The 22,697-nt window shown below is 41.0% G+C and overlaps 1 protein-coding gene across 1 annotated transcript in view; it reads right to left on the bottom strand.

The window, feature by feature from the left end:
• LOC124234374 (bromodomain and WD repeat-containing protein 1) overlaps nucleotides 1-22,004 on the bottom strand; it is a 116,508-nt gene extending 94,504 nt beyond the window's left edge. The window contains exons 1-4 of the mRNA XM_046651736.1: nucleotides 21,944-22,004; nucleotides 21,792-21,850; nucleotides 21,621-21,650; nucleotides 21,371-21,430 (exon numbers count right to left, since the gene is read on the bottom strand). Of these exons, the coding sequence (XP_046507692.1) occupies nucleotides 21,371-21,430; nucleotides 21,621-21,650; nucleotides 21,792-21,850; nucleotides 21,944-21,992 (198 nt within the window). The 5' untranslated portion in view covers nucleotides 21,993-22,004. The remainder of the gene's footprint in view (nucleotides 1-21,370; nucleotides 21,431-21,620; nucleotides 21,651-21,791; nucleotides 21,851-21,943) is intronic.
• Nucleotides 22,005-22,697: the final 693 nt, after the last annotated feature.

The following is a 22,697-nucleotide window of genomic DNA, read 5'->3' as shown; positions in this document are numbered from 1 at the left end:
AGGGTGTGCAGGTTTGGATCCCAGGCATGGACCTACACATCACTCATCGAACCATGCTAGCAGGCGTCCCACATACAAAATAGAGGAAGACTGGCACAGATGTTAGCTCAGGGCCCATCTTCCTCATCAAAAAAAAGAAAAAATGTAATTTTTAAAAATAGGCAAAAGATTTGAACAGACACTTCACCAAAGAAGATAAACAAATGGCAAACAAACGCATGAAAAGATGATCAACATCATTGGTAACTGGTGAAATACAAATTAAAACCATAATATCACTACACACCTATTAGAATGGTTAAAATTAAAAAGACTGACCAGACCAAAATTGGCAAGAATGTGGAGAAACTGCTGGTGGGGACATACAGCACAACCACTTCAGAAAACAGCCAGGCAATTTCCTTAATGCATACATCTACCATATTATCCAGCTATTCTACTCCTAGGTATTTACCCAAGAATGAAAGCCTATGTTCATATAAAGGCTTATTCTGAATGTTCTCAAACAGGTTCCTTTTTAAAAGCTCAAAAGCGGACACAATCCAAATGTCCATTAAAAGATGAATGAATACAGACTAATGTATATCTGCACAGTGGAATACTATTCAGCAATGAAAAGAAACAAACTATTAATAACACAATGACAAGGATGAATCTCAAAATAATTATGCTGCAAGAAGCCAAAAGAAAGAGTACAGCACTGTATGACTGCATTTATATAAAACTCCAGAAAATACAACCTAATATACAGCTACAGAGAGCAGATGAGAAGTTGCTGGAAGCAGGCGGAGAAGCAGGAGGAATCACAAAGGGGAAGAGGAAACTTTGCTCACTCTCTTCATTGTGGTGATGGGTTCATGGGTATGACACATCCAGATTTATCAACTGGAATACTATCAATATGTGCAGTTTACTGTATGTCAATTATAGCTCAAAAAATAAAACAAAAAGGGTAACGTGTAAGTGTCACTCATGAATATGTCCAATGTTACATTATATGAATCTACTTGGCATCAACTTTGATGCTGCATCCCTAGGGTTTCTCAACTGTGATGTTGCCAGCCTTTGAGGAAGGACAAAACATCACTGTACAGGACTAACCCCACTTGCAGGACATATGGTATCCCTGGTTCCCCTCCATTAATGCCAAGTACTCCCCTTGCCACTCTGACACCAACAATGCCCCACACATTTTCAAACTCCTGAGAAACGCTGCTCCAAAGAAAATTTAAAACATGGTTCTAGATCTCACTTTTGGTTCTTAATCATGAATTCAAATATAACATAAGCCTGGATTCAGTATAAGGTTTTTGTTTATAAGCCCTGATGACAGAAAAGGATAAACATACTATCTTCAGCTTTTCAACATGACTTACATTTCCCATCATGACAGACATTCCAAGGCAAAGCTCAAAAGATATATCAAAGCTCAGGAGACCTCAAGAGTATTTCTTAAAACTAATTAACACGCTGTGCTTCAAAGTGTCAGTATGTAAAAGGCCAGAAACTACTGTAGCTAATTAGCTCATCACAGGAAGGCTGAGGGAGACAGGAGAACTAGAAGGTAATTCCCATAGAACCAAGAAAATTATATATCTAAGCTTGTCAGTAATGCAAATCTGAAAACCAAAAGTCCCACTAACTTAACTGCACTGATCAACCTAAACCATATATATAAAAGGTTTAAATATTTAAGATAAAACGATGTTGGGCAACAGCAACATGGCTTCTGGAAAGTGGAAAATCACTCTTTCCTAATAGTTTTGAGAATTTCACTATTCGGGTGGATAGAGAACTTATAGTTACACTGACTTAAAGTTTTGAGGTTACACAACCAAGCCTAGGTAGAAATGGAGACTTGTTTTTGAAGATCAGATATAAAAGCTATGGATAAAAAAAATTTCTCTAGATAGAAACGGTATGTATAGGAAATTTTAAACAGAATGTTTACCAGTGCTACACATATTTTCTCTCTCAAATGATCTGAAAGAACTTTACAAACATGCAGATTCTAGGGCCCAGCCTGATGGTGCAGCAGTTAAGTGCGCACATTCTGCTTCGGCGGCCCAGGGTTCGCCAGCTGGGATCTCAGGTGCAGACATGGCACCGCTAGGCAAGCCATGCTGTGGCAGGTGTCCCACATATAAAGTGGAGGAAGATGGGCATGGATATTAGCTCAGGGCCAGTCTTCCTCAGCAAAAAGAGGAGGATTGGCAGATGTTAGCTCAGGGCTAATCTTCCTCAAAAAAGAAAAATTTGAAAAAATAATAAAATAGTAAGAGGCTTCAACATAGGCAAGTATATTTAGGAAAAGTCCAGATATTATAGGAACATGGATTCCATGCAGAAAACCCCATGAATTTTCTCATAAAGAGAATTACAGATTCATTGCATTTCTAAGGATTCTAACATAACTAACAAATATGGGGATAGGAGAGGTAATTCTAGTTTTGTACAAAATAAGGTACACCTGGAAAATAATGTGGTTCTAAGTCTCAATATAGCAACAAAAAAAATCAACAGAAAAATGGCTCTGGATTATTGAAAATTAACAGCATAGTGACCAGTAAGTACTGTTCCTTCAGCATTTTCAAGTCCTAGACAGGAATATTAGTAACAGTCTCTATCAGCAACTTCAATGATATACAAGGTCCTCAGGAATCAGGCCAGACTGAAGTTGCTCCAACAGTCAATCTAACATCTTGTTTTTTGTGGCCATATTAAATGTCAGAAAGTTTATCAGCTAAAATCCTAGGTTCACTCTATTACTACTGCCAAACACTGCTGTGAGCCTCTTCAAGAACAGGGTAGCAGTTACAGAAAGTGGTAAGGCGGCTTTATATAACCTAATTGGAAAGTTATAGGAGAAAGCAGCTTTTTCCGTAAAGGTTGGGGTGCTGTAATCTAGTCAGGCTCTAGAATGAATATTTAATATCTTTAATATATACATATCTGACCCGTAGCTTTCTCTCAAATTATTTTAAACTACATCTAGAAACCTTGCAATGGGAAAACATACAAGTAAACTATCATATCATATAACAATTCCTATAGAATGAGAAGCACAGTGTGACAGAGAGCCCATTTATACAAAATAAAAAATTTGGTGTCTTCCTTGCTTAAGTAACTCCCCTCAGCTTCTGATGAGATGAATGTTCTTGGCCTCTTTTCTAAGTTTTATCAAGGAGTGAAAGTTTAACAGTCAACGGCAGGATAAATATTCCTATAGCAGTAAGAGGGGGAAAAAAGCTTGACATTCAGTTTATACAAAAGGACCTAGGCAGAGAAATGTTCTAGTGTTGGTGTAAACATTCTTCATTTAAAAGTATTTTGGTGGAGTTCAGGAGCTATGTCACAAAAGAGCTTGATACGATAAAGAAGAACCAATTAGAAATACTGGAGATGAAGAACACAATGGAGGAGATTAAGAAAAATCTGGACTCTCTGAACAGTAGGGTCGATAATATGGAAGACAGAATTAGCAATTTGGAGGATAGGAATATAGAAATGCCGCAGACAGAGGAGGAGAGAGAACTAAGACTAAAAAGAAATGAAGAAATTCTCCCAGAATTATCTGACTCAATTAGGAGATGCAACATAAGGGTTATAGGTATACCAGAGAGAGAAGAGAAGGAGAAGGGGGCAGAAGGCCTGTTCAAAGAAATAATGGCTGAGAACTTCCCAAACTTGGGAAGAGAGATGGAACTTCATGTGACACAAGCCAATAGATCTCCAAATTTTATTAACACAAGAAGACCAACCCCAAGGCATATAGTAGTGAAGCTAGCAAAAGTCAACGACAAAGAGAAAATACTAAGGGCAGCCAGGCAGAAGAAAATAACTTACAAAGGAACCCCCATAAGGCTATCAGCAGATTTCTCAGGAGATTTGCTACAGGCTAGAAGAGATTGGAATGAAATACGAAATATTCAAAACTCTGAAGGACAAAAACCTGCAGCCAAGAATACTCTACCCAGCGAAAATATCCTTCAAATACAATGGAGAAATAAAAACTTTCCCAGATAAACAAAAGTTAAGGGAGTTCATTGCCACAAAACCTCCTCTTCAAGAAATGCTCAGGAAGTACCTCATACCTGAAAAATCAAAAAAAGGGGTTACAAAATCCAGAACAAAGGAGATAAGCAGAAGGACAATAACAGAAAGTAGCAGCTCTCCATCAGAACAGGTTAGCAAAAGTTAAATAAAACATTAAAGATAAACGGAACGGAAACACCAAGAATAAATATAACCTAGTCATTTTAACCACAAACTCACAACACAAAAAAGAAGAGAAAAAAAAAATCTGACAATAACAACCTAGAAGGGAAGAAAAAAGGGATGGAACGTTTTAATTTAAGGAAATAAGAGGCTATCAGAAAAAGGACTATCTCATCTACGAGATGTGTTATACAAACCACCTGGTAACCACTAAACAAACAACAAGAATAAAGACACAAATTACAAATAAGAAGAAAGCCAATACAGAAATTTACCTACTTGAATTAGGAATCCAAAAATCATGGGACGAGAAACAAAGGAAATGCAAAAGAACAGGAAAACAAGTGATAAAATGGCAGCAGTAGGCCCCCACGTTTCAATAATCACTCTAAATGTAAATGGATTGAACTCTCCAATCAAAAGACACAGAGTAGCAGGATGGATCAAAGAACAAGATCCAACAATATGCTGCCTCCAGGAAACACACCTCAGCCCCAAAGACAAACAGAGACTCAAAGTGAAGGGACAGAAGACAATACTCCAAGCTAATAATGAATAAAAGAAAGCAAGCGTTGCCATACTTATATCAAACAAAAGTAGACTTCAAAGCAAAACAGATAAAGAAAGACAAAGAGGGGCAGGATATAATGATAAAAGGGACACTCCACCAAGATGACATAACACTTATAAATATATATGCACCCAACACAGGAGCACCAAAATTTGTAAAGAAACTATTAACAAAACTAAAAGGAGACATCAACAACAATACAATAATAGTAGGGGACCTCAACACCCCATTAACACCAATGGATGGATCATCCAGACAGAAAATCAACAGGGAAATTATAGAATTAAATGAAAAATTAGACCAGATGGACTTAATAGATATATATAGAACACTTCATCCAAAAACAGGTTACACATTCTTCTCAGGCGCTCATGGAACATTCTCAAGGATAGACCATATCTTGGGAAACAAAGCAAGCATCAGTAAGTTCAAGAGGGTTGAAATAATATCAAGCATCTTTTCGGATCATAATGCTATGAAACTAGAAATCAACTACAAGAATAAAGCTGGGGAAGGGCCAAAAACGTGGAGACTAAACAACATGCTACTGAATAAACAATGGATTATTGAAGAAATTAAAGAAGCAATCAAATATTATCTGGAGACAAATGAAAATGAAAACACACCATACCAACTTATTTGGTACGCAGCAAAGGCAGTCCTAAGAGGGAAATTCATTGCAATACAGGCTCACCTCAATAAGCAAGAAAAATCTTACATAAACAACCTCAAACAACACCTAACAGAAGTAGAAAAAGAAGAACAAACACAGCCCAAAGTCAGTAGAAGGAGGGAAATAATAAAAATTAGAGCAGAAATAAACACTAGTGAAACAAAAAAGACAGTAGAAAGGATCAATGAAACAAAGAGTTGGTTCTTTGAAACAATTAACAAAATCGATAAACCCTTAGCCAGACTAAGAAAAAAAGAGAGATGTCTCAAATAAATAAAACTAGAAATGAGAGAGGAGAAATCACAACCAGATACCGAAGAAATACAAAGGATCATAAGAGAATACTATGAAAAACTATATGCCAACAAATTGAACAACCTAGAAGAAATGGATAAATTCCTAGACTCATACAACCTCCCCAAAGTGAATCAGGAAGAAATAGAAAATCTGAATAGACCAATCACAAGTAAAGACATAGAAACAGTAATCAAAAACCTCCCCAAAAATAAGAGTCCAGGACCAGACGGCTTCTCTGGAGAAGTCTACCAAACATTTAAAGAAGATTTAATACCTATCCTTCTCAAACTACTCCAGAAAATAGAGGAAGATGGAGCACTCCCTAATACATTCTATGAAGCCAACAGCACCCTGATCACCAAACCTGACAAGGACAACACAAAGAAGGAAAACTACAGGCCAATATCACTGATGAACATAGATGCAAAAATCCTCAACAAAATTTTGGCAAACCGAATACAGCAATACATCAAAAACATTATACACCACGATCAAGTGGGATTTATACCAGGGACACAGGGATGTTCAACATCCCCAAGTCAATCAACGTGATTCACTACATTAACAAAATGAGAAATAAAAGTATTTTGGTGCCAGCCCGGTGGTGGAGCAGTTAAGTTCACATGTTCTGCTTCAGCAGCCCGGGGTTCGCCGGTTCAGATCATGGGTGAGGACAGGGCACCGCTTGGCAAAAGCCATGCTGTGGCAGGCGTCCCACATACAAAGTAGAGGAAGATGGGCACAGATGTTAGCTCAGGGCCAGCCTTCTTCAGCAAAAAGAGGAGGACTGGCAGCAGTTAGCTCAGGGCTAATCTTCCTCAAAAAAAAAAAAGTATTTATTTTAATTCAGAAACATTAGTTTTAGCTTCCCAGAGCAGACAGTGATCACCTACCCAACAGCCATCACCTCCCCAGTTTGGCAGAACCTCACTTTTCCAGACTTCTTTATAACTAGGTCATATTACCTAGTTCTGGCCAATGAAACTGAGAAGAAACCTGCTGGGGCAGAGGAACATTCCTGGAAAAATTCTCCTCCCTAATAAAAGAGTCACAGGAAGAACGAACACTTCCCTCCTATCATTTCTAGGATAAGATGGTAAGAGCTCCAAGAGCCATCTAGCAACCACAAAACTGAAAGTTTGAGGGAAAAAAGCCAAAATGTCGAGACTGCCCATACAGAAAGACAAAGACTGAATCTTTCATGACACCGTTAAATCACTGCAGCAATCCCAACAACAGCCTTGTAAAGCATCACTATCTATCTTTATCATTTCAGCCACTGCTTCTAAGCAAATGAAATATTCCATAAGCCTATTTTCACGTGCTATACAATCACACAAATCATAACAGCACGCCCACCAACCTGACTATCTGTAGGAAAGTCACCCGCCAACCATCCTGGTAAAGTGAGGCTTGCCTGGAAAATGCTATTAATGCTGACTCCAATACTAAGTGGGGTCATATCCCAAGTCAGCATTTCTATGCAATCTATTAGTATCATTTTCTTCCTCTGTTAGCAAAGGGTGAGCCCTATTTCCAGACTATAAAAGCTTTTCCAAATTACAAATTATTCAGAAGAAAAACAATCTAACATTTCTTATATTCTTGATAGGGAGGTTCTCCTATCATCAGATCACCTGAAAGGAATAAAACACAGAATGCAAAATTCTCAGCAGCTTTATCCATAAATCAGCTGACATCTGAAAAGAAAACACTGAACTTGAGATTTTTTTTGTTGTACCAAATCAAAATAACTGAATTTTCTAAGCAGACTATAATCAAAATAAAACTTGTGCAAAGATTAATTAAAGTCTGGAATTAAAGTCTATCTGGAACTTAATGAAGAGTCAAATATTACGGAAAAAAGTCAAACTTTATGTTTCAAAAATTTTGTGAAACAATAAGTATTACAAGAGACAAGCACACTTCAAAATGCACATATTTTAAACATGCTACAGCCTACAGAAGATATGAAGTAGTAAAATACTTGATTAAATAATTTCAGCCACATGAACATAGTACAGACTGTAGATTTCAACATTAATGCAAAACATCTCCTAGACAGACTTAGTTCATCATTTCATCAAGAGATTTATCATACTCCAAACGACCAAAGGAAAGAGAACCTATTCATTTTAGTTCTATCTTTAAAACAATTCAGAAAACTCAATACAAACATAAAACAAGAGTTTACAAAAATGTTCTGCAAGAACTGTTAGGATCTTAAGATTACAAAAGAGTCCAACGAAAGCACTGTGCTTGATGCAGATTCTAGGTTCAAGGGCTGAGTCCTGCAATGTCTGAAATAAGAAGTAAATACAATTCAAATCATTCAGAACATAAATATTATTTCCCAAATGAATAGGGAATTAAAAGCCAGAAAACACCCACAGGTACACAGGTATCAGTTCAAAGTATAGTTCAGAACTAATTCCTTAACAGCTTAAAGCATAAGATTGTATATTTAATGACCACCCTAAAATGCTAAAGCTAAAATGCTAAGCAAAGAGAATGTGATAAAACATTTTTAATATATAATAAAACATATTATAAAAGTTCAATCATTAAAATAGTTCAGCCTGTCACAGGAACAGAAAAGAAAGTCCACAGATGAAAGTTAGCAAGAATTTAGTAAATGATAATGACCGAATTCTCTGTGGAGAAAGGAGAGATAACGCAAACACTATTTCCAAACTGACCGACAACTTTGAAAAGGCCAGATCCATACCTCATACCAACAAAATGCTAACATAAACTCCATATAAAGGCCTTAAAAATAAACTATAAACAGACTAGGAAAACACACACGTGAATAGATACATAATATTTGCCTTTTATAATCTTCAAGTACAGAAGAGCTTTAAGGATAACCATAAAGGCAAAAACAAAGATTAACAGATGTAAAAAAATTAAAAATCCTAAACTTTTGTAAAAACAAAACCTCTGAACAAAACTAAAAAGCAAACTGGGAAAAAGAATTCTAACATGTGAGTCTAAAGAATAACCCAGATATATGGAGAATTCTTACAAAACGGTTAAGACAGACAGCAGTAAAAAAGAAGTAAAAGATGTCAAACAGCAATTCAGAAAAGATGAATTAACAACAGCCAATAAACAAACTTCCTCAAAAAAATGTCCTAGGCATTTAACTGCAAGGTCAGAGGTTACAAAGGTTTTTAAGGCTAAAAGCAACCGCTCTTTCCTCTGATCTTCACATAACTGGCTTCCTTTGCAACCTTCAGGTCAAATGTTACCCAATAAACAAAAGTTTCCCTTGAGCATCCATCTAAAATAACCTGTACCTCGTAACCCTCTCTTCCCAATCCCGTCTAATTGGTATTCCAGTAACTTGTCGGCAGCTTGTGGTCAGTTTCACCCCTAGGGTGTAAACTCCATGAACACGGGAGCCTCATCCACCTCATCCACGCCAGTATCCTCGGAACTTTAAACATGGTAGGCATTCATTTACTGAATAAATGCATCATGCATGAGTGAATGAATAAACAACACAAAGTGGGGCCTGCAGCCTGGATCTGCTCCGTATGAATATCACCTCATTCAAGTTACTTGTCTCCTCTGGTTTCATTTCAAAAGGAAAATCATGATACATTCAAGGTAATAGGGTTACTGAGAAAAGAAAATGAGATTATATAGGTTAAAGCTCTTAACTTCTGTGCAGTACTAGACAAAAAATGACTCAAACGTTAGCTACTGATACTATTTCATCCATTAGATTGGCAAAGATTAAAAAGATTAACTGGGTAAGAAATCAGTCTCTCTCATTTTTGGTAGTTGAGTTTTAAACTGGCAGAGCTTAAAGAGAACAAATTTATAATAAACATTAAAAACAACCATTTTATTCAATAATTAAGTGTCTAGAAATTTATTACAAGTGACAATTATATAAGATATAGATAAATAAAAGCATAGATTTGTTGTTGTTAGTGCCATGAAGTCAATTCCAACTCCAAGCGACCCTGTGTATGGGAGGGCGGAACCCTGCCTGGTCTTTTTGCACCATCCTCTCACCTTCTGGTGCTCTAACAAACAATGTTCCACTGCTATTCATAGGGTTTTCACGGTCAATTTTTCCAGATGTGGGTGGCCAGGTCCTTCTTCCTAGTCTGTCTTACTGTGGAAGCTCCGCTGAAACCTGTCCTCCATGAATGACCCTACTGGTATTGGAAATCCTGGTGGCATAAACTTTCAGCATCACAGCAACACATAGTCACCAGAGTATGACAACTGACAGATAGATGGTGTGGTTCCCTGCCCGGGAAATGAACCCGGCCAGCAGCAGTGAGAGCGGGAATCTTAACTGTAGACCCCCACGGCAGACTAAATGCATAGATATATAGATCTTATTTTGATATCAATACAATCAGTAATAGAAAAAAACTGGAAACCAACCAAATGTTCAACAAGCAAATCGTCAGACACAATTTTCCAGAGAAATGGAAAGGAACTCACAACATAATTTTTTTAAAGATCTTATTTTTGTTCGAGTATATGCACAAAAAATAAACACTTCTCACTGTAGAGACTTTTCTAGTTCCTCTTTGCTTTTGCATTTTCTAAATATTTCACACTGAACATAAGGACTTTTTATTTAACATTAGGACAATTTTTAGTCACAATTTACAGAGAAAAGATTAATGAATTAATTACATATAACTTGTTGGTTACATTCCTATAGAAAGGCCAGTATCAACATCTTCAAACATTTACTTATAAATATAGGCAAATTTTAAGACTTTAAATTGAGGCTGTCCCAACAAGTTCTCTCTCAAACAAAAGTCTCTCAATTTGGAATCCAGCCTCAAATATAGCAGTGATAATTTAACTAAAGGACACCAGAACAAAGTGAGTAAGGGACTCTCCTGGCCCACAGGAAATGTGACTGACAGTCCTAGCCCTACATCTAACTAGTTATGGAACTTTGGACAAGATACATTCTAAGACTTCGGATTCCACATTTGCAAAAATAACAATAGGTAATACTGTGCACTTACAATGTACAAAGTACACTTCTATTTTAAGGTTTTGACTAATTCCTCATTACCTTAATAATAGCTAACATTTAATATAGTGATTACTATTTGACACTGTTCTAAGAACTTTATATACACTAACTTACCATACCTCCCAACTATCTTCATTTTAGAGACAAGAAAACACAGACAAAGGCATTAAATAACCTGCCCAGAACCAAAGAGCTAATAAACGGCAGAGCTAAAAATATAAACCCAGGCTGCCTAGTTCCACAACTCTCCATCATCTCTGAATAACTGTAATCAGCTATACTGCATCTTAAAAATGGCAAGTAATGAGATAATGGAGTGTTTAAGAATTTTAGAGTCGAACTTGTCTCCAGAAGTTTTCTAAGCCACATATCTGCAAACTGATTAAAATATAGAGAATTTTTTTCTAAGCAGTTAGATTCTCACCTCCAAATCTCACTTACCCACCCCATTACAAACACTAAAATGAAAAGCCTCAGCCAAACTCTGAAGCAATACTGCAAACATAATTCATCCTACACTGCTACAGTCATTATATAATTTTAACACAAAAGTTTAGCGTTCAAAATGCGACTTCCCCATTTCTACATAAAAAAGGAAAGGAAGTCAACAATCACTGAAAGATTCTATTTTGTACATTCCTATGAAATGAATTTAGGAGCTTTAAAAAAAGGGATATATAATTTTCATGTATCTCATGGCCATTCACTGCTAAACATTGTTCTAACTGACCTAAAATGAAGCACACATCTGACAGAGATTTTTAAGAAATCAAAGATGATAGAAAACATCATTTAATAACCAAACTGTTGATGACTGGATCTCAACAAAAAAATATCCTAAGCATTAAACAACACTAATTTCTTTCAATAAATATCGAGAGGCTACTACGTGTCAGGAAGTACAATTTGGTATACCCACAGGTAACTACAAACAGTTATATGTCCTACATAATTTTTAAAGGTTAAAAGTAATCATTTATTCCAACTATTAAAAGGAGATAATCTAAGAAACTATTACTCACTTTGACAATGAGAACAAGCTGGATTAGTTTAGAAATAATTTGTAAACCCATCAGAGCTGAGGAAACAAATCTAAATGAACTACACCCCAGAAACTGATGAGCCTTTCTGTAAACAGAAAAAAAAAAGACTCACAGTTCCTTTCATCCCCAGCACAGAGGCAGAAGAACTGACCACAGAAAAAAACAAGAAAAAACCTACCAAACTTTTCAACTTAACAGCCACCTGTGGGCTGGCATGACTGATTAGAATGCTGAGGAGCCGCAGTCTGAGCCTGCACCCACCCCAAAGCTCTCCCACACCTCCACCGACTTCACAGGGCCAAAAGCTGGATGTGGAGCAGCTGGAGGAGAACCCCTACAATACAAGCGCACTGCAGAGGCCCTCCTAAGGCCAGAGACAGACAACAGAGCAGAAAGCCAAGGGCAGGACTGGCGAGTAAAGAGAACGCTTCAGCAACACAAAAGCTGGCAGGTGCGCTATAAAGGAGAGCAAGATCTTACAAAGTTTTGGAAAGAGAGCAACTCGGCTACAAAGTATAGATTTCTCAAGAATCTCACCAGTGCTCAAATCCAAAACTCTGCTGGAAGGGAAAAATCTTGGTCCCACCCTCAAAACATACGAAGGCTAGGGCAGAGGCCCGTGGCCACGTGGTTAAGTTCAAGCACTCCACTTCTGCAGCCCAGGGTTGGCCAGCTTGGATCCGGGTGCAGACCTACACTCTGCTCATCATGCCATGCTGTGGCGGCATCCCACAAGGAGAAACCAGAATGACTTGCAACTAGGATACACAACTACATACCAGTGCTTTGGGGAGAAAAAAATGAAGAGGAAGATTGGGAACAGATGTTAGCTCAGGGCCACTCTTCCTTACCAAAAAGCATACGTTAAAAAAAAAAAGCGAGTGATGAACTTAATGTAACTAAAGCTGCAACAAAACCCAGAGAAGATCCTATACAAATTACATTGACCCAGCCCCACACACTAACAGCCTGAGAGAAAAAAGAGCACATCCTTTACTGGGGCTAATTACACTACTTCAGCCTCTACTCTTTTAAGACAAAAAGGCCCAGCATATTTCAAAAGATGATGAGATACAACAAGGTAAAATGTGAGAATATCTAATGTGACTCATGGTGAAGAGGGGAAGTAGTCAATCGAAGCAGACCCAGGGACTGCCCAGATGCTGGAAAATGCTCAGCCATTATCTCCTAAAAATATTTCTTCTACTCCATTCTTCTATTCTTCCCATTTGGGACTTTAATTCCACTTTAGACTGTTTGGTATCCTACAGATGCAAGAAGCTCAAAGAGGGCCGGCCCAGTGGTGCAGCGCTTATGTACACATGTTCCACTTCGGCGGCCCAGGGTTCGCCAGTTCAGATCCTGGGTGCAGACACGACACTGCTTGGCAAGCCATGCTGTGGCAGGCGTCCCACATATAAAGTAGAGGAAGATGGGCACAGATGTTAGCTCAGGGCCAGTCTTCCTCAGCAAAAAGAGGAGGATTGGCAGCAGATGTTAGCTCAGGGCTAATCTTCCTCAAAAAAAAAAAAAAAGCAGCAACTCAAAGAATCCCAAACAATGTAAATACAAAGAATTCTACCTGGGTACACGTGGTAGGCAGCTTCTGGAGCTCTCCCAAACCATCCTCACCTCCTGGTATTCACAGCTTGTGAAATCCCCTCCATTTGGGTAAGTTACTTCTAACCAACAGAATACAGTGACACCAAGGGGATCCCACTTCCAGTACTAGGTTATAAAATATCGTGGTTTCTGTCTTGCTAGCAGACTACTGCCTTCTCAGTTTTCATCTTTTGATGATGAAAGGTGCAATGTTGGAGAGACCAATGTGGCAAGGAACCAAGGGTAGCCAATAGCCAGCTAGGAACTGAGGCTCTCAGTCCAAGAATCCCCTCCAGGAACTGAATCCAGCCAAAACCTACGTGAGCTTGGAAACAGATCCTTCCACAGTCAAGCCTTCAGCTGCAACCCCAGGTCTGGCCAGTAGTTTTACTGCAGCCTTGAGAGACTGAGACAAGACTCAGCTCAGCTGTGCCTGGACTCCTGACTTACAGAAATTGTGAGAATGAATCTATGCTGCTTTAAGCCATGGGTTTTGGGTTGATTTGTTAAGCGGCAGTAGCTAACAACTAGAATACATCACAGTAAAACTGCTGAAAATCAAAGACAAAATGAAAATCTTAAGAAGCAGCCAGAGGGAAAAACACTATCTTGAAAGGCACGATAGTAAGACTGTTGACTTTTCAATATTCATGTGTTGAAAGGGGAAAAAAAAAACAACCAATCAGAATTTCACAGCTAACAAAAACAATCTTCAAAAATAAAGACAGGGGCCAGCCGTGGCCAAGTGGTTAAGTTCACTTGCTCCACTTTGGCGGCCCAGGGTTTTGCCAGTTTGGATCCTGGGCAGGGACATGGACCATTCATCAGGCCACGCTGAGGCAGCATCTCACATAGCACAACCAGAAGGACCTACAACTAGAATATACAACTATGTACTGGGGGGATTTGGGGAGAAAAAGCAGGGAAAAAAACAAGATTGGCAACAGTTCTTAGCTCAGGTGCCAATCTTAAAAATAAAGAAATAAAGACAAAAGGATATTTTCAAACCAAAGAAATAGTAAAAAGTGGGGGCCAGCTCCATGGCCGAGTGGTTAAGTTTGTGCACTCCGCTGCGGCGGCCCAGGGTTTGGATCCTGGCCGCGGACATGGCACCGCTCGTCAGGCCACGTTGAGGTGGTGTCCCACATCCCACAACTAGACGGACCTGCAACTAAGATATACAACTGTGTATGGGGTCGGGGGTTTGGGGCGATAAAGCAGAAAAAAAAAAAAAGAAGACTGGCAACAGTTGTTAGCTCAGGTGCCAATCTTTAAAAAAAAAAAAGAAAGTGAAGTCATTGTCAACAAATCTCTTCATTAAAAGAAATACCAAAATAACTTGTGTGGCCTGAAAAAAAATGATCACACAAAAGAGGCATGAAAAGACAGGAAGAATTAAAATAACAGCACTAAGATCTGTAAAAATTTATAACATATGTAAAAGTAAAACATGATAATGGGCCAAAGGACAGGAAGGTGACAATTAACAGTTCTAACTTCACTTATCTGGGAAAGGGGTAAGTAACTATAGTATATGGTAATACATATTATAATCTCTAGACAATACAAGGACTCTAAGAATAATAAAAGGACACATAACTAAAAAACAATAGGGGGCTAGACCGGTGGTGTAGTGGTTAAGTTTGTGCACTCCACTTCAGTGGCCCAGGGTTCACAGGTTAAGATCCTGGGCACCGACCTACAGACCATTCATCAAGCTGTGCTGTGGCAGTGCCCCACATACAAAGTAGGCAAAAACTGGCACAGATGTTGCTCAGGGCCAATCTCTCTCACAAAAATAAATAAATAACAATAAAGAGAGGCAGGCCCAGTAGCATAGCGGTTAAGTCCGTGTGCTCTGCTTCAGCAGCCTGGGGTCCATGGGTTCGGATCCCGGCAGCGGACCTATGCCATTCATCAAGCCAAGCTACAGCACCAACCCACATACAAAATGGAGGAAGACTGACACAGATGTTAGCTCAGGTACAATCTTCCTCAAGCAAAAAGGGGAAGATTGGCAACAGATGTTAGCTCAGGGCCAATCCTCCTCACCAAAAATAAACAGAACACTCGATTAAGCCAAAAGAAAGTGAGAGAGGAGAAATAAATAAGAGATAGGACAGATACCTGGTAGACTTAACACAATTATATTTAAATAATTATATTAAATGCAAATGGTTTAAACACTCCAACTAAAAGACTGACTAATAAAACTATAAGCTGTTCACAGGAGACACTTTAAAAATTAGAACATAGGAAGACTAAAGGTAAAAGGACAGAAAAAGATATAATACACCATCAATAATGAAAAGAAAGCTGGGGTGGCTATAGTAATGTGAAGCAAAGTTAGACTTTAGGCAAGAAGTATTATGAGAGAAAGAACATTTCCCAATTTTTAAAAAAGAGTTAAATTCTGGAAAGGGCCAAACCACGGAGACAATAAAAACATCAGTGTTTAGGAGGGAGGGATAATTAGGCGGAAAACAGAGGATTTTTAGGGCAGTAAAATTACTCTGTATGATACATACCACTGGAGATGTGTCATTATACATTTGTCCAAACCCAGAGAATGTACAACACCAAGAGTACCTAACATAAATAGAACCCTAATGTAAACTATGGACTTTGGGTGATTACGCTGTCACTATAGGTTTACCAATTGTAACAAATGTACTACTCTGGTGAAGGATGTTGATAATGAGAGAGACTATAGATTTATGGGGGCAGAGCTATACAGGAAATCTGTTATATTCTACCCAATTTTGCTGTGAACCTAAAACTGCTCCAAAAAAATTTAAGTCTATTAAAAAAAGGGGGATCAATTCAAGAAGAAAACAATTCTGAATTTGTATTTACCCATTATATATAACCAACAACATAATACAGCTCCAAAATAACTGAAAAAAGAGACAAAACTCCACCATCACAGTTGGAGATTTTAACAATCTTTCCAAGAAACCAATAGAGTAAGATGGCATACATCTGTAAGGATTTAGATGTTTGAAAGAAAAGTCACAGGACTTTTGTCTCCTAGATGAAAATAACTGTTATGATTAAATAAGCTTAGGAAAACAAAGTAATAACTATTCTCCTTTAAAGTAGCACAGTCAAGGTTAACTGACTCATAGATAGCAACACCACTACCATTTATTCAGCACTGAGCTTTAGAGGCTGCCATTAGTTCTCCATCCCACATTCTGGTCATCCATTAATGCGTAAATTAGTCAGGTATCATTCATTCAGGCATTAAAACTCATAGAGACCGTATTTTGCTGTCTCATGAGACCTTACAATATAAATTAAGTGAAGGGGAAGTCTACATTAATTATGGCATCAGTCTATCAGCACTGTTATTAATAAATACTACTGATTATTACTGTGTGCCAGGCACTGTAAAGCCCTATTTTCCCACATAACGTTTACAACAACCCTTTGATACAATTATTATCCTTGTTATAGAGATCAAGAAACTAAGGTAGAGATTAAATAATTTGCTTAAGATTAGAACGTCCAGTACGCAACACAAGTCAGGATTACAGCCCAGCCGCCTGGCACCAAAACCCAAGCTTCTAATTTCTTTACTGTTATAGTGCTAGACTATAACTTGTCACCACAGTGACCTGATCATTAGGTGTTCCCAAGTTATCAATGAAATGCCCACAGAATGATACATCTCTATAGTCAACTACAAAGAAAATGCAGAATCCATACAGAAAGGAAAGGTCAGCTATGCCCATGATGAAATATCTTTAGAATCTCACAATGACAATGATATAGTAATGGGATTAGTTGCAGTACAGGTGGTAAATACAAAGTTGTTTTTGTTTTAAATGGGCAAATAAGTAGTCTTGCTACAAAAAAGGCTCAATGTGAGACTCAACTAAAGTCTATATGGCAGTGCACCCAAGTTCCAAGTCTTGGCTTATAATACTACCTCTACCATAAACTGATTCCTTAATCCAGTAGGGAGCTCAAGATGGTAATACTGCTCTCCCCTTGATTTGGGGAGTTAATTCATAAGGAAGGAAGGTTGATAAATAAGAGACGAAGAAGAAGGTATCAATACATTTGTGCAAGTTACAGTTATTCTGATATAGTAACAAGTTTTGTAATTGCTGAACTACTTTGATAGAATAAAAAGATAACTTACAACAATAAATTTAAAATACTATATTTACAAGAGAAATTCTTAGATTACGCTTAGATCCCAGTTTGCCATCTTGAGGGGACTACAACAATCATATATTTGTAAATATAGTGTGAAACGACTGAAGAAATTTAAGAATATTAAGTGGTGCTAAATATTTTAAGATTAAATTTTCATTACAAATTAAACACGAATCAAAAAGTAAAACTACACTTGTTTCTATAAATATTACTAGATTTCTAAGTATAACCTCACAGTCTAAGAAAAATGACTTACAACTCTAATAAACCAAATACTGATTTCAACACAAATAACTTCTATGTCTTTTTTTTTTTTTTACACAAAAGGCCTACTCAAACATTATTTAAAAAAAAAAACAAAGGCAATAAATCCCATAATGATAGACTACAATGGAAGGATCTTCTGATTTTTTTTTTCTGGTTAAGGAAGAAACTTACCTGCAAAAACGTATCATGTTATTCAATTACTAAGTGTATCAAATCTCTTCCCCCCTTGGGGGGGGGGGGTGCGTGTGTGCAAGCCTGTCCCTGAGCTAAGAGCTGTTGCCAATCTTCCTCTTTTTGCTTGAGGAAGACTGCTGCTGAGCCAACATCCAGGCCAATCTTCTTCTATTTTAATGTGGGAAGCCACCACAGCGTGGCCACGTCCATGCCCAGGATCCCAAATGAGGAACCTCAGGCTGCCAAAGCAGAGCGCATGAACTCAACCACTACACCACTGGGCTGGCCCCTCTTTTCCCCTTTCTAAATACATCTCTCTTTTACAAATCTAGTCCTTCCCAATTCCCATGCCCAATTCTATAGTTATATTTCCCTCTTCCTCTTTTTCCACCATCAGTAACTCATGAAAGTTCCAATTAATTTTTATAAATTCACAGGCCCAACTACTAATGCAAGATTAGGTATTGAGAGATAACTAGTCTCAATTCTTCTAAAAAGTATCAAAAATATTCCTGCTTCGAAAGTACATGCAGGAGTAACAGCACGGTCACAAGCCTAAAATAAACTGTAGCTCTGTAAACAGTGCCATTGGAATCACCTGAAAGGTTTTTAAAAAAGAGTGATGTCCAGTCCCACCACAAAAATTCTGATTTAACTGGTCACGGGCAAGGCCTGGCCATCCAGACTTTATGAAGCTCCCCAGATGATTCTGATTCAAGAATGAGAACTACTGAGAAAAAGAAGTTAAACAACACAAGAAAACAACATCATAAGAAAACAACCAGACAAAACCAGAATGTGAAACATTCTACAGCATAACTGACTCAGGCTCTTCAGTAAATCAATGGCACAGCAAAGAAAACTATGCAAGATAAAAAGACACAACATAATTTCACAGCAATGTATGGACCTTGTCTAAAGCCCAATTCAAACTAAACATAAAAAGACATCCAAAAAATCTGAATATGGACCAAATATATGTGTCTGTACATACTATCAAGGAATTATGGGTTATTTTATGAACCTGATACTGGCACTGCAGTGGTATAAGAAATGCTTCGTAAATTTTTTTAGAGATGCACTCTGCAGAATTTAGGGATGAAATGCAATGTCTGGAACGTATTTTTAAATACTTCAGCTTATTAACCAACGGAATGAAGGAATGTTTGGAATTTGCTTAAAAACAATACAGCCTAGGGGAGAGAGGTAACAGATGCAATATTCTTTGATAATCACTGAAGGCGATAAGGGGTACTGGTGAATGGTTCATTTCTATTTTTCTATGTTTGAAGATTTCCACTGATTGTTTATAAATTATATCTCAAATAGAAACCAAAGTAAACATAGCAAATTGGTAATGAATTTGTCCATGGTATATGGGGGTTCACTACATTATTCTCATTTGTCTATATCTGAAATACTTAATCAAATATTTTAAAAAGGAGGGCTGGGCCCGTGGCCTAGTGGTTGGTTAACTTTGGTCTGCTCCACTTCAGGAGCCCAGGTTCAGTTCCTGGGCACAGACCTACACCACTCATCGGCAGCCATGCTGTGGCGGTGGCCCACGTACGAAAGAGAGGAAGACTGGCAATAGATATTAGCTCAGGGTGAACCTTTTTCAGCAAAAAAGAGGAAAAGGAGATTTTCTCTAGAAACTAGAAGTTACCCATATACCCTCAACAAAAGAATAATCCTCTTCTACACAGGCAGCTCATCCTCCACCACTTAGTGTTGGGGGAGAGAGAAAGGTAAAGATGAACAGGATACCCACCAGACAGACCCAATCAGCCATGCGACGAGAAATGACATACATCATAGCCACATCACAGGGATGTATCACAGAGATTTTGAAAAACTTTAAGCAGAATTTCAAGTAGAGTTTTAAGCCATTCTAACAGCAAAAGCCAAAAAATATATAAATCTATTTAAAACGTAACTTTTCTGGTAGTTATGCACCACATTTGTTTCAAAATCTAAGCAATGCTCTCTTCAGTAGCCTGACTGCACTGGCACGTCAATAACGTTTTTGTGCTTCACTGAAAACACTATTTTCTCTCATCAACAGAAATAAAACAATAAAACAGAGCAGTTCTTTAAACATTTCCTTGACTTAAATCTCAAAATATCAAACTCAAGAAAACATAAAAACTCTGCCATGATGCAGAATTTTTAAAACTCACTTTCTTGAAAATATTACTCACTTTGAAATGTTTACTTCAAAAAAACTCTAAGGCGGCAAATATTAAAACTGACAATTGAAACAGAACCCTTTGTTATTTTCACCCGACTTTAAGCATTAACATTGAACTGTTCACATACGGAAAACAAACCCCTTTGTTTACTTTCTGTTCTTTTGCTTAGCTCAGGAATGGCGACCATATCCTACCAACTTCTACTTACAGGTACCACAACTGTGGTAAAAGACCATTCAGAAGCTCTTCCCGCCCCCCCACCCCCAGCTGTTTTGCTCATACAAGATGATAAATATGGCCTGGCAACTAAAAAAATCCTTTGTCCTAATACACAAACTGGCAAAAATATCTCCCTGAAAAGAGTTTTAACGCACTGAAGACAAACGAGTGGATAAAGCCGAATTACACACTGCCAGGGCAACTACAAAAGTCGACAAAGCACAATAAACAGAGAACTGTAACCTTGCCTAACGTTGCTCCAAAAAGAGAAACTGCACAGTTAGAGCCTCTACTAAGCTATGCCCCGCAAGATCGACATCAAAAGTCATCAAAAAATGTCCGTTTCCCTATCAACAAGCGTTGGGCAGTTTAGAGGAGCAAAAGGACTGGAAGAGTGGCACATTCCCACGACAGCAACATTTTTATTACGCTGCTGACAGAAAAAATAAAAAATGCTAAAGATAGGAACACTCCTCCACCTTTCCGACGGCGAGGACTCTATTCCCTGGGAAGAAGCGGTGGGAAGGCCTGGGCGGGGCTGGAGGACGGCGGCCAATCAGAGGGCGCGTTACAAGTCGGGTCCGGGAGAACAGCGGCTGAGAGCCGCCCGCCGAGTGGCTGGCGCGCCCCCGCCCGCAAGCACTCGCCCCCGGCTCCGCCACCGGCCGCGCACCTGGGGACCCACCCTGCCTCACCCCGAGGGTTCCACCGCCCCCCCGCGGCCGTGTCCTCCCCGAACCACCCCAGCCGCCCCAAATCCAAAGCAAACCAAACCAAACCTCCCGGGGGCGGGGGGTAGGGGGGTGCCGCTGCCCCGGCGACGCCCCCGAGCGCGGCGAGCTCCCTCCGCCCCACGAGGGGAGCCCCGACCAGGGGGCGGGGGGCGGACGCTGGGAACCCGGGAGGGAGAGGCCAGAGTCTCACCAATTCCTCGTAGCTCCTGCTGTGCTCGTTGCCCTCCCAGTCCAACCTCTTCGGCAGCAGCTGCAAAGACACGGGACGCGCACGAGTGACCACCGCGCGGGGCCGGGGCCGGGGCCGGGACTGGGACTGGGTGGGGGCGGCGGGCGGGGTGGGACCGGGGGCCGGGCGCGCGGCCCCGGGCAAGGTCGCAGGGGGTCCGAGGACGCGAGGGGACGCGGCGGGGCGGGCGGGGGACGCGGCGAGCACAGACCTGGTACTGCTCCAGCTCCTGCACCAGCACCTGCACCGATGAGACGCGCAGTCAGGGGGCGGGGGTGCACCCGGCCCTCCGCACCCTCCTCCCGCGACCCCCGGCGGCGGCGGGCCGGGCCCGGGGCCCCGCACCTCGGCCGCCGCCGCCGCCGTCCGCGCGCGCACTCACCTGGGCGGCTCTCCGACACGGGCCGGCCGAGAGGTACCGGGCGATGAGGAAGTACAGCTCTGCGGGGAGATGGGGAGACGGGGCTCGGGTCAGGGGGGCGCCGCGGCGGGGGCCGGGGGCGCCGTGGGGAGGGCGCGGGCGGCGCGGCTTACCCGACTCGATGAGGGGCACCGGGCGTCGGGCGGGCGAGGGCTCCGCCATGGCCGGGCGCGGGGCGCGGGGCGCGGGGCTGCAGCGAGCGAGGTAAGCGTGTAGGCCGCGCCGAGGCCTGAGCGGGCCGGCGTCCCTCTACCTCAGGCGCGCCGCCGCCGCCATGCCGTGCGCGCCGCCAGACGACGCCTCCGCGCAAGTAGTCCCTCCGCGACCGGAAAAGTAGTCCCTCCGCGGGGGCCGCCGGGCGCCACGGGACGACCAGAGGTCGGGCACCGCCGCGAAAAGGGGGCCTCGCCGCCCGCTCCTCTGCCTCAGGGGGCGCAGGGAGGGGAATCTAGAGGGTAGTCCAAGACCCGGGCCTCGGGGAGGCGGCGAGTGGGGGAGGGGCGCGCGCGTGGCCGGGATCCGTGCGCGCGGTGAGGCGGCCGCCGGCCATTGTGAGGCGGCGGCGCGGCGGCCGGCGGCGCGGGGGTGGAGGTCGGGCGGCGCGCCGCGCGGGGGCGGGCCGGGGGCCGCAGTGGGGGTGGGGGTGATCCCCGCGCCCTGGCTGGAACGGAACTCCTCGACGCGGAACCGCAGCGCCACGGGTCCGGCGGGGTCGCCGGCCGCGGGCTCCAGAAGGGCCGTGTCACAGACGGCCGCCCGCGGCCCGTGTGTCTGCCCCCACGGAAGGTCGCTCGCTCGCAGGACGCGAGCCCCCGAAGATGAGACTGGCGACACCCACGGAGGAGAACGTCGGCCCGAGAAGCCCTC

This window comes from Equus quagga, unplaced genomic scaffold (assembly GCF_021613505.1).
Source record: "Equus quagga isolate Etosha38 unplaced genomic scaffold, UCLA_HA_Equagga_1.0 73442_RagTag, whole genome shotgun sequence".
NCBI classification, from domain to species: Eukaryota; Metazoa; Chordata; class Mammalia; order Perissodactyla; family Equidae; genus Equus; species Equus quagga.
This window is presented reverse-complemented; position numbering and strand designations above follow the sequence as displayed.